The 17,056-nt window shown below is 36.2% G+C and overlaps 1 protein-coding gene and 1 long non-coding RNA gene across 2 annotated transcripts; one reads left to right on the forward strand and one right to left on the reverse strand.

Moving 5' to 3' along the window:
• The first annotated feature begins 9,844 nt into the window (after positions 1–9,844).
• LOC130554999 (uncharacterized) lies at positions 9,845–10,755 on the forward strand. Its single transcript, XR_008963049.1, has 3 exons — positions 9,845–9,950; positions 10,050–10,178; positions 10,528–10,755. It is a non-coding gene; the product is annotated as an uncharacterized LOC130554999 (long non-coding RNA).
• A 2,008-nt stretch (positions 10,756–12,763) lies between these two features.
• LOC130555096 (uncharacterized) lies at positions 12,764–16,539 on the reverse strand. The gene is made up of 6 exons (XM_057335153.1): positions 15,974–16,539; positions 14,841–14,974; positions 14,483–14,630; positions 13,495–13,743; positions 13,145–13,407; positions 12,764–13,062 (listed from the first exon to the last, which is right to left on the reverse strand). The coding sequence occupies exons 1-5, from the start codon at positions 16,471–16,473 to the stop codon at positions 13,224–13,226; spliced, it is 1,215 nt and encodes a 404-aa protein (XP_057191136.1). The 5' UTR covers positions 16,474–16,539; the 3' UTR covers positions 12,764–13,062; positions 13,145–13,223.
• Positions 16,540–17,056: the final 517 nt, after the last annotated feature.

A 17,056-nucleotide genomic window follows, 5' to 3' on the forward strand; every position in this document is an offset into this window, starting at 1 on the left:
TGCGTTTTCTATTTGTTCCTGTAAAAATTGTGACATAATTCAAACGCAAATGCAAACCATTTGCATTTGCGCTAACGCACAATGTCCGGCAAATTTCAAAAGGATAAGCAAAGTCTATTTGCAATTGAATAACCTCTGTCTTACGAGTTACGACTCTTCCATATTTAAATCGAAATGGCAATTCCCCATATGCTATTTGACTTCCTCTTGCGTCGCGTAGTAAGCCTGCCAAAACCCAAATGAAATCGCAATCCCTTTGCATTTTCTTTTCCTCGACTTGTCCAGAAACCTGTCAATCAATGGCGGGGGTAGGGTTTATGCAGCGGGGCGTGTTTGTATCTGGATGTGACGTCATTCACTAGCAATTCAGCGCGTTTTCTATGGAAGTATTTCAATGCCATTAGTCTTTGAAGCAAAAAAGCATGTTGAATTACCACTAATCAAAAATAAAGCTGTTGCATTACCAGTCCTTGCATTTTTAGAGTCTGCAATTCAATATGGTTGTATATTTAAGCTGTGAATATTTCAAATTGAAACATTTCATGCACAATTTCACCGTTAAAAAGTTCAATAATCAAAATTCGCCTTTTAAATTTCACTTAAAAAATTCAACTTGTTATAAAATACAACCTTTAATTTTCGACAGACAATTTTCAGTCCATATTATTTCGGTTTAAAAATTCGCTTCCACAAATTCAGTGGTTCAAATTCGACTTGAAATTCAAAGTTTCACATCCGGGAATCCCAGGAGAAGCAATAGAGCGCCGATTCCGCCAATGCATGATCTCTACCTGCTGCCTGACCGCTTCACCAGCAGGTGGTGCAAGTCGCTTCTGACGAAGACCAAAGCAAGAAATGCAGATACTTTTTATATGTTTGCAGCACAGTCCACTCATCTGCTCGATTAAGTGAATTTATTTGATCTCATAGATCTCTTATGCATCATCAAGAAAAAAATAATTGTTTCTTGTACTGGCAGCTTAGCTCACCACTATCAGCCCTGGAACGGACATGGAGCACGGGGACAATTCCAGGTGGCCTGGAATCAGTGGACTATTCATACATTTATAATATTAATTTAATTATTTAAATATCCTACCCGATCTACTAGTACTGCCTATCTATAGTAAGAGTTTATGTTTGTATTTGGCTTGCTATTTATACGCATTCATTACTTTTTACGTGCATATGATTACCCCCTGGTATGGTGTGGGTTAAGTCGGTATGTACATAAAAAGTGCACGCAAAACACATGCGTATCATATGCACGCAAAATATAATTTCTGTAGCTCGCCAAATGCAAACATAAAATCGTGCTTTTGATAAGCACGATCTTAAGTCATCAAATAATGGTTTGAGTTTCGAGGATGAGAAAATTGTATGTTACAGTCAATTACTGAATCATACTGTGTTTGAATAAAATAAGCTAATTGCATGAAGCTATTTGAATGACACATGCAATGGTATCTGATTAAATGTGCCAGAAAACAAGACAACAAGTTTTTAAATCATTACATTAGTTACATAACACCATCACAATAAACTTAACATTTAAATTCAAATAAAACATTTTATTTCGGTTTAAAACTAAATAGGAAAAATAGCAATAATTATACATTTTAAACAGACAATAGTAGTAGGCTAACTGAAATAGTAATGAAAACAGATGTAAGAACAAGCCATGAACAATTTTTCATCAGAACGTAAAATAATCTACAATATAAATAACAGTCTTTTCTTAAAAACGTAATTGTAAAATATTTAGTAAATGTAGGATATAAATGTAACTTAAACAAAGGAATAACTACACCACTTAAAAGAGAAATATCAATGGAAATAATTATGCCTATACTTTTCATCTGAAATCTGAGAACGCAAACAAAATAAAGCCAATTATAACCTATTGTATGAACGAATGAATAAAAAAACAAACTGAAATACTGCAACAATAAAGACACCTATACCTAGTTCTGGTATTATGTGAGAAATACGGGGGGACATGCTAAAATTCTCATTGTGTCATTTTGTGCTTTTTGCATTCATATTTAGGGCTCTTCCGCATTTCTGTAGCCTACGGTTATTAAAAAGGTATAGGCTATACTAATCATCTGGTCTGAAGATTAAGCAACATTAAGCGTTTTAGCACGGTACACCGGCCGTGATGGCGTGGTCCGTGGACGCTAAAGGGGCATAGTAGGCCCTTAGCAAATCTTGCAAGCTTATAACGTTTTTGTTCCACCATGCCACCATACATGTTGTGGATATTCAGCTAAATGTTTAGCGTAAGTTTAAAGAGGGTAAATTTGATAATTTAACTGAACTGTACACATACATTTTAGACACGTACATTACGTGTTTCTCCAACGTGGTTTCAGTGTATTTCTGTCATTTAAAATGCATAAATTTAACAATATGTTGACTTATTATGTGAGCATATAGATTAAAAATTATTATAACATCTGTAGATGTTGCCAAACAGCAACATCTACAGATAGTTGTGTATATTGCCATGGAGCACTCATATTGTTTTCTGACCAGTAATTAAATATATTTTTCACTGCTCGGCCATGCAAACTGACTTGCGTTGAGGTGTATGTTAGAGAGGTCCTCGTGTGTCCCAGTGGCTTCGGGTCTAAAACATTGACAAAATATGCCTTGGGCACAGGTCGTGTCCGATATGGCATCGGGTCTCTGGTAATTTATAATGAATGTGCTTTTACCAATCGCCCCGAAAGACACAAATTAATTACATTTTATGGTTAGGTAAACAACAAATATGTGTTACGCCAAACTTTACAAGACATAATTAGGTTAATATACCGTGAGTGATTGACATTTTAGCATTTAATGAACAGACAGCAACTCAAGCAATTAGCGTGTAGTCATACTCGCATGTTCGTGTGTGGCACATTATTGGGAAACGCACACAGCATGCAACAAAAGTTTTTATCTTTGCGCGTATAGATCCATAACGCCGTGAGGTATCTTGCTTGGCTGCAGGCTGCACAAGACGTTTCGGGTCTAGTCGGGTTCTAAAGAAAGTGCTGACTATTTTTATCTGGTCTATTTTATCTGGCCTGCTCAAGAAGTTCGCTTGGCTAAAATATCAGTTTTTCTGTCTCGTATTAACAAACGAACGTTTCCACAATTCCACAACATCCAGCATGTTCTGAGAGTCTCAAATTAAAACAAGATCATGCGAGGAAAATAAAAAGAATGTTTATTGAGATTGCAGCTACTTCATATAAACAGAAGCACATGGGAGAGTACGCGTCAATAAGCTCCTAGTTGAGATCTCAGTTATTTGACCGCTTCAAACACAATACATGTCCTGTAAATGCTGATGATGCATAGTATTTATGTGAACACGATGTGCTGAAGTAAAAAATAACTTAATTCCTTCGAGCCAGAGCAGGAAACCTAAAATTTCTGATGTTGATGATGCATAAGAAGAGATCTATGAGATCAAATAAATTCACTTAATCGAGCAGATGAGTGGACTGTGCTGCAAACATATAAAAAGTATCTGCATTTCTTGCTTTGGTCTTCGTCAGAAGCGACTTGCACCACCTGCTGGTGAAGCGGTCAGGCAGCAGGTAGAGATCATGCATTGGCGGAATCGGCGCTCTATTGCTTCTCCTGGGATTCCCGGATGTGAAACTTTGAATTTCAAGTCGAATTTGAACCACTGAATTTGTGGAAGCGAATTTTTAAACCGAAATAATATGGACTGAAAATTGTCTGTCGAAAATTAAAGGTTGTATTTTATAACAAGTTGAATTTTTTAAGTGAAATTTAAAAGGCGAATTTTGATTATTGAACTTTTTAACGGTGAAATTGTGCGTGAAATGTTTCAATTTGAAATATTCACAGCTTAAATATACAACCATATTGAATTGCAGACTCTAAAAATGCAAGGACTGGTAATGCAACAGCTTTATTTTTGATTAGTGGTAATTCAACATGCTTTTTTGCTTCAAAGACTAATGGCATTGAAATACTTCCATAGTTTTCGCGGTTAGCGGCTAGGACGGAAGACGTGCGATTGGGCCGGTTTCTATTTACACTTATAATTTAACAGTGAATTAATAAAGTGATTGGGATGGCAAAGTCAATTTCCCAGCTGCTGCGAGAGGTGGCTGCAGCTCTGGAGCAGACGTCTCCATCGACCGATCCTTCTTCCACGTCCACTTCGATGCAAGGCACAAGAGGAGGTAATGGTGAGTACTTATTATTCGCAGAAACATTAAGCAGTAACTTTCAAATGGATAAAGCGTTTATGTGTTCACATGGATTAAAGTTCTCCATCGCTACGATGGATTTCCGTTAATTGCAGCGAGTCTGCGATGGATTTCCGTCAATTGCAAAGTTCCAGCCTGTCCTTAATGTCTTAAATTCGCTTTTCATAATGTTGTTAACCCTCTGACGCGTACGATCACACCGGTGTGATTAGAACATTATGCACTTTGGCTGGCACTGAGCCAGAGACAGACTCAGTCACATATCACAACTGCGCAGTGCTTTCAACCACATAATGTTTAATTTAGGCTTCAGACATATACACGTGCCTACACGCACAAAATACATTTAGAGAGTGTCTATATAGCGGAAATAACAATCTACTCAAATGTAAATTGACGGATATGTTTTATTCACATCAGACACAGTATCTGCAATGTAAGCAATTGTTAAGATCACTCCCCAGATAGCACAATCCATCTGGTTTACGTCTATTTGACGTCTGCATTTACATCTGCAAGACATCTTAAATACATAGTTTGCTCATCTGCAATACGTGTCGGAGACGCGATATCTGTAATACGTCTGCTAAAGATCCGGAGATCTGCTGCTTAAAAACATCTGCTAAACATCTTAGAAAGAGCTGTTGTACATCCATTCTAAATCATAAACATCTTACAATGTGACGTCTGACAGCAGACATCTCCGAGACGTATTGCAGATGAGCAAACGATGTATTGTAGATGTCTTGCAGATGTAAATGCAGACGTCAAATAGACGTAAACCAGATGTATGTGTGCTATCAGGGTCAATTCTTCTACCAGTTCACCAAGCACTGACGTTTGTGTTTTTAAGAGAAGTGGATGAATTCACGTGATGTAAATCCGACAGATCTCAGACCACGGCAGAATCAAACACGGCGGCGCCCGCTTATAGCTCAACTAACGCGATCATTATAAAAGTGTTTAAACAACAAAACACATTCACATGCACATATTTGACAATCGGAATGTCAGATATTTCATGACATAGTTAACAGTTTGTGATTTTTTTTGAGTAAAAGAATGTAAAAGCAATGCATCAGTCATACAGCTGCTGTGGCTCTGCGGTGTGTCACATGATAAACAGTGCCGCGTCGCCATGGAAATGTTAAAGTGACAGGCTACCTTCTTAACGGTCGCCTTGGACAAGCTAGTCAAACACTCTAACTAGTCACTGTAGCTTGTCAAACACTGAAACGGGTGTCAGGTGTAGCCAAGCTTCAGGAATATGGTTTATGAAGGCAGAAAAAGTGAAAACCACTCTGGAGACAAATACAAACAAAATGTTTGGTCTTAAGTGGTGCTTTTATTTTGTTCTTTTACCTGTTAATTATTAAGAGGTTCAGAAAACATTGTTTGGTCTTATAAGATACATTTAAAAAAATGCACTGAAAAGTTATAGATGGTTGATTATTTGTCTAGGTAAGTATACTTTTTTCATAGATTAAAATAGATTTTAAAATACGCAAACTGGCAATACTACGTAACGGGGTTCAAAACATCTCCCTTTAACACGCTATTGGTTTCGACTATTTAGATAAAGTGTCTGTTAAAGGAATATGACTTGTCCTGAAAAAAAATCAGTCAGAAGAATTTTTTCACTTTAATCCATGTGTTCATAGAGGTCTGTGGTTTGAGCGAAAACCATATGGGGTGTCATATGCGATCTGACAATTCTAAATCGTGATTGACCTTGAAGACGTCCACGGTTTACTTTTAAGCGAATCGTAAAAATCGTGATCTCTTATGGAGTTCAGAACAAGTGCATTTTACCTCACGCGAAAGATTTTATGAATTTTAAAAACATGAACAGTTATAACTGATAGGCGCATTATATCATTCAAAAATCACAATAAAACAAATGATGGAAACAGCAGACTGACGCCGTCACTGTTAAGATTCAATTTGAAGATGTGTAAAGTTACAGCGCAGTAGCATGTATATTGATGCCCACTTTACAGTGCATGCATATATGATCAGCATTAGAAAAACTACAACTGGGTTGACAACTGCGACATTTTAAATATAGGACTAATGCAAAATATTTACTGTGTTCAAATAATAAAGTCCTTTTCTTGCTTTAATATTATTTCAAGGTGCACATATTGTGGAGGTGGGAAGGTTGTTCGCCCCCTACGCACCAGTGGGTTTACGGAGGAGGTTCATGAATTCAGCTCCACCAGCAAAGAAATCAAGGACTGTAACTTGCACACACAGGTTTTTTTGCTTGTCTAAAAGAAGAGATTGTGAGGTTCCTTGCCCAACTGAGAAGTTGAAGCTAGAGAGAGCTGACCTGGGGCAGAAAAAAATAGTTTTCCCAGGTAACTTTAAGTTGCATTGATTTAAGTTTCAATTCACAAACTTTTAAATCATACTTGTAAAAGATAGTGATGCATATATTATATTTCATGTTTATAAATATAGTAAATGTTGTATGTATTTTGCTTGCCTTACAGATAAATATGGCCAGCCAGAGGATTTTACAGATTACCTCTATAAACAGTTTTCGAAGCTTAAAGATGCGTGAGGATATGAACTTCTTAAGGCCCGAGGTGCTACCCGCTCAAAGTCACTGGAGTTAATCCCTTGTCCTAATAAAGGATACTCTGCAGAGTACTTGAGCAGCAGTATACTTGGCATAGGAGTTGGCATGATTTACATCAGACCTCTTCAAAAAGATCTAAGCTTGGAGGTATTTGAACTAACATGGAGATGTATGGACTGTTGATTGTGTATAATGCTTGTTAACATTTGCTGTCTCTAAGTGTGTTTGTTTTTATACTTTTAATACAAAGTTTTTAGAGGAAACACCAGGACAGGGACCACAAGTACCTTGTTTGTATTGCCAAGAAAAGATTTATGTTGCCGAAATGCAAAACCACGTCGACCAATGTGAAATGTAAGTAGTACATGTGAGCCAGTAAGTAATACTCAGAAAACTTTGGCTCAGAGCCAAACAATTAAAAGCGTAATAAGTATAATGTGATTTAAGTGGACAAGTCCTACCTTTCTGGTGCTTATATTTATTGTCATTTACTTGTCATTTGATTTGTGTTTTTTATTTATTTAACAAAGCAGGTTGAAGGAAGGGGCATGCCAACAGCAAAGGGTTCGAGAGAGTGCCAGGCAGGAATCAAGTAGTGCTGAAAACACACAGAATATAAGTAGAAGCAGCATCAATGATGAAATTAATAACAGCAGTGAGGAACTCCCCAGAAGCAGCAGTAGGCAGCAGCAAATGCTTAGAAGCAGGACCAGCAGTGAGGAACTCCCTGGGAGCAGCAATAGCCAGCAAATGCACAGAAGCAGCAATGAAGAACTCCACAGAACCAGCAGCAGCCTCGAAATGTCTAGAGACAGCACCAACAGACAGGAAATTAATAAAAGTAGAGAGGGAAGGGACAGGGACAATGAAGGTACACATTTAACACATTGAGTTCAAAAATCCGTACATAAATGGGCCTTTTGACTCAGTCTAAATATTTCAGCATAGCTAGCAAAAACCTCCCAAACATTACCATATAAGTAATCATATTTTGAAGAAATTACAGATTTGAAGAGATGTATAAGACCATTTCAAAGAAATTTGTATTGTATTAATTAGATTTTCTTCTTGTTTAGAGTGGAATGTTGAGCCAGACTTGTGTCGAGCTGCACTTCAATACCGAAGGGAACTTTTGGCGATGGCAGAAAGTCTTCCTGATCTGAATGCAGGAATGAACCTTTGCGGCAGTCCACAGGAAAGGGAAAGAGAAATGTTGACTTTCTATAAATCACAACCTGGCAACTGGGCTCGTCCATTTTCTGTCATACTCAGAGGTAGAGTTAATCATTCTATTTAGACATAAACACATTTTTTTTATGGAGTCAGTAATCTGCCTCACTATGTTTTATTTTGTGCATACACTAGGTGTATACTAATATTCTTTGCCAGGGTGGCCGAGGGTGCTTAAAATTGTCTTTTTCCTAATCTAAAGCTCTAAAAGGCATCAGATTCGATAAGCCCTAAATATTTTTGTTCACATTACCACAAACATTTCTCCAATCTGACGGTCAGACCCAACACATAATCTTTGCCAACACACTGTAAATTCAATATTGATGCAATACATATGTATGTATGTAAAACATGTGTTTTCCATCATTTCATTTTTGGTACATTTCATAAAAGGTGATACTGAAAATGTCTTAAAATGTCTACAATTTTACTTTTATATCTGTAGACACAGACACGCATCACATTTAAGGGCATATCTATATTCATTCTGTGTATTTAACATGTTTCTCATTTATATACTTGACACCCTGTTTACATTACCTTAGGTGATGCAGCAATTGGAGATGGCGTTAAATGGTACTTTCTGTCTCAAGTTATTTCACGTGTGCAGTTTGGGTTTGCCCTAGATTTTGTTAAGTAATTGCAATAAACTATATGTTAAAACGGTACATAATTATGAAAGATATATTACAACGAAGAAAGTGAATTCTTTCATAACTTCATATTTGGTGAAGTATCTCTTTTAAAGCCATTTATTTTTCAAGATGAACATTTCGCAAAACCCGGAAAATAAATTGTTACCTTTAAATTTGTGTTGAGTCAAGTAAGGGATAATGCAAAGTGCATTATCCCGCTTATACCATGAGCATTGAATTGTAGCATTTATTTAACTAAATTATTGAGAGAGAGAACTGCACTGCAAAAAATAACATTGTTTTTGTCTTGTTTTGTAGTACAAATATCTAAACATTCTTAAACCAAGATGCACTTTCTTGACAAGAAAAGTGACCCAAGATATTTAGTCTCTTTTTAAGAAGAAAAATATAAGAATTAAGTTTGTTTATGGTAAAAACAAACAAAAAAATCTGCCAATGGGGTGAGAAAAATAAACTTAAATTAGGTACTTGAGAAATAGGTCAAACTTAATTCAAGTTTATTTTTCTCACCCCATTGGCAGCTTTTTTTTTTGCTTGTTTTTACCATAAACTTACTTAATTCTTATATTCTTTTTCATGAAACAAGACTAAATATCTTAGGTCACTTTTCTTGTCAAGTAATTGTATATTGATTTAAGAAGTTATATGTTTAAGAAGATATTTTTACTAAAAACCAGACAAAAATGCTTAGTACGAATGTCATTTTTTTGCAGTGTGTGATCAAACTGACTGGAACTCCTGAACTGAATGATTCTGATTGGCTGGAGGGTGTGCATTAAAATAGTTTCTAAAACGGTCAGTTCTGGTCCTTGATTCTGATTGGCTGAGCGGAGTTCTAAGCCGTTATAAAATACCCCAGTAACCCACTGCTTCTTGGGCCTTATTGCTTTATTAATGCACACCCTCCAGCCAATCAGAATATTCAGACAAACCGTGGTGTAATAAAAATAATTCACAAATCTGTTTTCTTTCCGTTTTCTTTCTGTAGACAACTGTGGCAAAACCTTATTTTTCACGGGTAAAGAAGATCATTTGGTGCCATCAACCTCTCGGACTCTTCTGGATAGCGATCTTTTTCGCACCGTTGGACGAATTATTGGCCATTCATTCATTAATGGTGGTCCCCTATTGACTGGACTTAGCCCTGCAATGTTTGAGATAATAACTGGACAAATGAATGGCATACTTGAGCTGGAAGATTGCCCTGACACAGATGTCATTGACATTATACATCTAGTATGTACAATACTAAACTTTCCTATGATTATTGTTTTGTGTAAGCAATAAATGACAGAATTATTCTAATAGATTTTTTGTTAACTTTTTTAACCACAGCTCCAAAGACCAAATGAACTTAATGATGATGAGTGTGAGAGAATAAATGACCTGGCTGTCAGTTGGGATCTGCCTACACTCACTGCTGAAAACAGACTGTGGCTAGTCCAAAGCATTCTTCAACATGCTGTAAGTTTTTTGCGATAGTTGACGGAAAAATGAAATTTGAAAAAATGACATTTCAAACCTGTACGACTTTCTTCTGCAGAACACAGAATAAAATAATTTTAAGAAAGTTGCTAAGCGAACAGTACTGGCCCCCATTCACTTCTATTGTATGGACACAAAACCAATGCAAGTGAATTGGGTCAAGTTAACAACATTCTTCAAAATATCTTCTTTTGTGTTCTGTGGAAGAAAGTCATACAGGTTAGAAATGACAAGAGGGTGAGTAAATTATGACATTTTGGGGTGAACTATCACTTTAAACAATGTTTGTCACTTGTCACTGAAAGATTGCACAAATTAAATACTTAAGGTCATTGGCCGGCGAGAGAAGCAGATGCAGCAGGTTGAAGAAAGGACTGAAGGATACTGGGGTGTTGCGCATGGTCAAGGAGCGACCTCCTCTCATTGATGTCCTATTTCCACGATCATCATCCCAGACATGTGATGCACATGTAATGTACCATTATGAGTACTGACCTTTTCTGTTTACTGTAGAATAAATAATCATTCTATCCAATGATCATATATAACAGTTTAATTAACAAACGTGTTTTATACAGACATGTATATCTGCAAGGGGTTGGATAATGTAAAAATGTGAACACTGGGTAAAAAGTGTCATTTCCATTTGTAGCAAGGTGTTGAACCACGGTTTACCTTTAATACAGCTTAAAACCCTCTTGCAATAGATAGATACAACAATAATGTGTGTTGTAGTTGCTTTAGAGAGTTAAGAGCAGGGAACCTTTTTACTTGTACTATACCACTACTAAACCCAACTTGTTCTGGCAATAACTTCCACAAAACATCATTTTGGCATGCAACCTAGAGAGTATAGTAACAAGGATGACAGCAACGTTTTTTTTTTTTACAGTAAGCTACACCATTAACATTAACCCCAATAACAATAGGTGTTTATAAAATTTTGTCCAGCCCCTGTACACGCATACAGAATATCCTCTACTTGGGATAGTTAACCACCAAATAATTTATTGTCAATTTATGTAACTGCACTTATGCCATCCCAAGTGTGTATGAATTTATTACTTGCTCAATGCAAGTAATTATAGTTCAGTTCTGTAGGTTCTCATAATGCAAGTGAAAGAGAGACAAACTTCTGAAGTTTCAAATTTTAAATCCTTTTCATTCTAAATGTTCCTCCCTATCCACAAAGGTGGTAAACATAGCAAAGGGAATTCAGTATTTATCTCAACCACAGTTGACATGTTTTGGAACTTATTTTTTGCTTCTTATTCACTTGGATTATATAGACCTAAAACGCTGTTAAATTCAACTTCATTTTGTCTTCAGCTTCTGACAGTCATACACATCGGAGAAAGCATGAGGGAGAGTAAATTATAATTTGCATTTTTGGTTGTTGTATTCCTTCTAGTATATTTCAATGTAAGATTCAGTGTTATGCTGTATAATTTTGTAACTCCCATGGCTAGGTGAAAACTTAAGGTACTATCAAGCTACTGTATACAAACTATCTTTGTTATACTAGATGATCCTGGAAAGAGTAATATGGCCATACCCTGACAGTGATGATGAAGAGTCCTTCAGCCTGGAAGCATGCTGCAAAATCACATCATTTCTTCGGCAGCACATTGAACACTCTAAGATTTGTTTAATATTGCATTTTTTGAAGATGCAGTTTGTGCTCCTTGTGTTGTAAGACTTAAATATGTACTTGCATTTCATTTAAATGAACAGGTACACCACAAGACCTAAAAAACCTTGTTGAGTTTTGGGTTGGATGGAAAAGCCTACCACAAGAACTGTACGTGGAAGTGTCATCTGACGTCAGAATGCCAACGGCTTTAACATGCAGGGAGACTATTAAACTCCCCTTACATTACAATGATTATGCTGAAATCAGCTCTGATCTGAAAGCAGCTGTGTCCAGCAACACTTTTGGATTTGGTTTAGTTTGAAGTCCTTTTTAAATTGTTGTAGAATTGACGACTGTTACTGTTAATCAAAAATACACCCAATTCTTTCAGAAAACATTGTTTTATTTTTCTGAATGTACATGAAAGTAATCCAGTAATTACAGATAATGTTAAAGTTAAAACAACGAAACAAAATCAGTCAATCCAGCAACTACAGATGTTAGTTCCTACACTGCAAACATTCTTACTAAGTGTTTTTGTCTTGTTTTGTAGTACAAATATCTAAAACTTCTTAAATCAATACACAATTACTTGACAAGAAAAGTGACCTAAGATATTTAGTCTTGTTTCATGAAAAAGAATTAAGTTTGTTAAAAACTTGCCAATGGGGCGAGAAAAATAAACTTGAATTAAGTTTGACCTATTTCTCAAGTACCTATTTCAAGGTTATTTTTCTCTCCCCATTGGCAGATTTTTTTGTTTTGTTTTTATCATAAACTTACTTAATTCTTATATTTTCACTTTAAAAAGAGACTAAATATCTTAGGTCAATTTTCTTGTCAAGAAAGTGCATCTTGGTTTAAGAATGTTTAGATATTTGTACTACAAAACAAGACAAACACTTTTTTGTCATTTTGTCAACATGTCATTTTTTGCAGTGTAGAAGAATGTATGAGTTCTATGAATAATGTTGTGTGTTAGTCCATTACATTATTCATTGTGAATGTTTATTTTGGGGAGAAGTTTGTCTATACCAATAAATGAGATAGCTGTTGTAGTGTTTCACAATAAGTGTCTACTGTTTCTGTAAAAACAACCCCTGGATTGGGCAAAGTGTCAATCTCTGCAGCAGTCCGTTCTCTCTGTAGTTGTGCCTGTGGGACTGCTACGCCTTCTATTTTAACACTGCATGATGGTCCATCCCAGTCTATTCCAAATTCTCCATCCACCTTAAAACATTGGAGAAATAACAAATGTTTTAAATATAACAAATACAACATCGGATTGTTTTCTAACAAATAGTGGGTCTACCTTATCTGGATCATCATCATTCTGGAAGGTTGTCCACAACTGTAGAGGGGATTGGCTGCCTGTGGTTCTTAATTTGTGGTTATTCCATGCATTCCTGGAACAGTGTTAGATGTCTTTGCAGCTGAGGTAGGAAAATCCAGTGTAGTGCATACAGGTGGACCTCATTATCTGGATCCAGTAAACTCTCAGACTCCATTCCATAGAACAAGCAGTAAAACTTGTCTAGGACCTGTTCATAGACGTCCCTCCATAACCTTTCGATCCTACAGAAACAACATTACAACAATTCCAAAGATTAGTGAATAAATCAAATTGGCACTCTCTCATTAAAAGCAATTACATATATCCACCTTTGGTTGTGGACGCTTCTTCCAGTTATGTGGGAATTGCGGTTCTCTCCACTACGTGCTACCATAAAGTGTGCCACTTCAATGTTCTCCAAGCCCTTGTCTGAGCGTACTCGAGATGGGATTCCAAATCTCTCAGCTGCTCCAATAAAACTGTCAAGAACCGTTGAAGCCCGGTTGTTTGTAGCAGCACTAAGGTAAACAATTAAGCGGCTAAAGCCGTCCACACCTCCATGGATAACAAACCTCCACCTAAACAAAAGAGAAAATGCAAACAGTAAACCTATTTCATACCCTCCCACCAACATCTATACTTCCAGTGAATTATTTCTGCATTCAGAACAAAATTACTTGTTTGAAAATATAACTAAAACATCACAAATGTTTATTGGTGTCTAGTTAGAATTTAATGCAGTTTCACTCTAAAAAGTTGTTTCATATAAAACTTACAAGGGTGGTTGCTCAAAAAGATTTGATCACACGGATTGAATTGCAAAACATTATGCTATAAAATTTAAAGTTTGCACAACTTACCTATACGGAAGTAAATATTTACATTACATTGCACATCTACTTACTACATTAAAATATTCTGACTGACAACTTGACACAGTTGGGAATTTTTGTAATAGAAATGTGACTGTGCCTGTGAAAACTTAATTATTGTGATTTATTGTTCTTTTACATAAAATCATGTCAAAAATTTAAATCAGTGAAATTATTGGCTGAAATCAAGCTTCAATGCTTATTATCAAGTAGATTTTTAAGACTTAGTTTGGTTTTTAAAGGCAGGGCCGCAAATATTAATTCCTCAGCCTTAACTGGCTGTTTTCTTGTTTACTTCACAATTTATATCTAGGTTTCTTTTGAAAAGTATTAAGGCAAAGACAGGACAGATGTGGATGACCTACGACTCAAAACCATATGCATCTTAAGAAAAACCATGGGCAAAAATTATCATTGCAAAATTAGTACATTTAGTTTTTTACACCTTATTAACTTGTGGTTTCCATCAATATGCCACATTGCATTTGGTCCTGGGACTGAGTATTGACGGCGATGACGTGTGGATATTGATAGGGCTCTCATTTGAGTTCCAACTGGATCAACTCTTTGTACTGACTCGCGCACCCTTAAAGCTTAAAAGAAAAAAAACATAAATTTGTTTTTTAATGTAAACTACACAATATTTTAACTTCTCTTCAATGACCATCTTGCATGTTTTAATACTGTAATTAACAAACATAGGTAAAAAACTGTTATGTGACCAGACTAGACAACAAAACTCAATTTACACACACACATTTTGGACATGTACAGAAAAAGATTTTAAAAGAAATAACTCTCACTCTGAATACGGAGTCCTTGAGTTCGAAGATGACCATGTATTATCCTGTACCCAGCGTTTGGGCAATTTCTTTGTATTTCTGCAACAATGTTGTCCAATTCTTCATCACTGACATCAGTGTACAAGTCTTTAGCCCTGTGGGGAAAAAGTGAAAGATTCAGGGTGATAGAAATCCCATGAAGAATTTTAACAAGCAGCATAACCTTTATTCTTTAAAAATGAGAGATTTTGCCAACAGGTGATGACTCTTATTGAGGGGGTTAAAAAGCTAAATATGTCTAATATGAGTAAATGGGAGTTTACGTTTAAGGTAAAACAAGTAGCAATAATCAAAAAACACATGAAACATAAACAAAAGGAACTGATTAGTGAAATAAACTCCTTGGCGTTTAATACAAAATCATCACAGGAAAATAACAGGCCCTACAATCTCAATTAGATGAGATATACTCAGGAAAAGCGAATACTGAAGAGAGAATTAGCAGCATGAAATAATCTCTAAATCATTGGCTTGTAAGAGATCTGTATAATGGGCAGAATCCTGTTGACCAATGCAGAAGGCATATCTAAATTAATTTACCCATGTAATTCTCTTTATGTTTCTCCTCAATTTATGAAAAAGGTGAACTCTGAATTATTTAATTTCATTTAGAAAATAAAACTCATTATATGAAAAAAATCACAGATGATTAAAGATTATAAAAATGGAGGCCTGAAAGCCATGGAATTTTAATCAATGGTTGGAGAATTTAAAATAAACTGGATTAAAATGTATTTAGCACAGCCGAAATCAATGTGGTTCAATACACCATATTGTATTTTTAAGAGTTGGTGGATTAGATTTTTTGCTGAAATGTGATTTTGAGATATCTAAACTGCCTATAATGCGGTCTTATTTCCACACACAAACTGACATGTGGTTAAAAAGCCTTAAGTTGTTGTTCTCTACAGTTAAGAACACTTTGGGTATTGTTAGATATAATAAATAAGCTTGACCACACTTTGGTGTCAAGTGTCTCCTGCTCCCAGAGCTCTGCTGAAGACATCACTCACAAAATCCAACCGTAATTGGCTGCTAAATATTGAAGGATAATCCGAACACAGAAAGAAACAAAGGCAAAATCTTACAGGTACCTTATTCCATAATGTTCCAGTCTTCTACGGATGGTTCGCTCAGATACTCCAAGCAAGCGCGCTATTTGCACACAGGAGTATCCACATACTAGGTAAAATTCAATCATGTCGAGTGGTATGTCTTTCAAAGGGCCCCCTGGCTCTATAGTAGTTCGGTCCTTCACAAGAAGCCTTTCACTCACTTCACCGAGGTTGGCGAAAACAACATTATTAATGTTGGTATTCGTTATGGCCATAAACTCACATAACCTGTCTAAAATTAAATGGTTATTCAGTAAGAGAAAGTCAGTAGAGAAGGAACTATCATCAGCTTGCTGTGCGAGGATCATAATGTCCTCCACAATTTCACTGACCGCAGCCATCGCAAATAGAAACCAGCCCAATCGCACGTCTTCCGTCCTAGCCACTAACCACGAAAACGCGCTGAATTGCGGTCGACTGTGAATGACGTCACATCCAGATACAAACACGCCCCACTGCATAAACCCTACCCCCGCCATTGATTGACAGGTTTCTGGACAAGTCGAGGAAAATCAAATGCAAAGGGATTGCGATTTCATTTGAGCTTTGGCACGTTTACTACGCGACGCAAGAGGAAGTCAAATAGCATATGGGGAATTGCCATTTCGATTTAAATATGGAAGAGTTGTAACTCGTAAGACAGAGGTTATTCAATTGCAAATAGACTTTGCTTATCCTTTTGAAATTTGCCGGACATTGTGTGTTCGCGCAAATGCAAATGGTTTGCATTTGCGTTTGAATTATGTCACAACTTTTACAGGAACAAATAGAAAACGCATTTGCAAATGCAGTTTGCAATTCTTTTTTAATTTAGTCCGCAAAATCATTCCATAGTTTTCGTAGCTCGAGTATGTTAGTTAATATATTTGGGTACATTAATATAGAGATACTATAAGGTCATTTTCACTGGATAAGCAATGCAACTAAGTTAAGTCACATTTGAAAATGAATTGAAGCAGTCTGAAAAAAGTAATGGAGGACTTCTCTGAGATATAACATTAGTCTGGTCTAGACTAGAACTATCAAGCAGCACAACATGGAATGACTCAAATACAAGCACCT

The sequence above is a fragment of the Triplophysa rosa genome, linkage group LG5 (genome assembly GCF_024868665.1).
Source record: "Triplophysa rosa linkage group LG5, Trosa_1v2, whole genome shotgun sequence".
NCBI classification, from domain to species: Eukaryota; Metazoa; Chordata; class Actinopteri; order Cypriniformes; family Nemacheilidae; genus Triplophysa; species Triplophysa rosa.

Bases quoted from the DNA above. Each gene is read 5' to 3' on its own strand.
- LOC130555096 (XM_057335153.1), bottom strand. From the start codon at position 16,473: ATGGCGGGGGTAGGGTTTATGCAGTGGGGCGTGTTTGTATCTGGATGT. The intron at 14,631-14,840 runs GTGAGAGTTATT...TTTTCTTTTAAG, and splicing joins TCAAGGACTCCGTATTCAGA to CTTTAAGGGTGCGCGAGTCA. The intron at 13,744-14,482 runs GTGTAAAAAACT...TCTTTTGTTTAG, and splicing joins GGAAACCACAAGTTAATAAG to GTGGAGGTTTGTTATCCATG.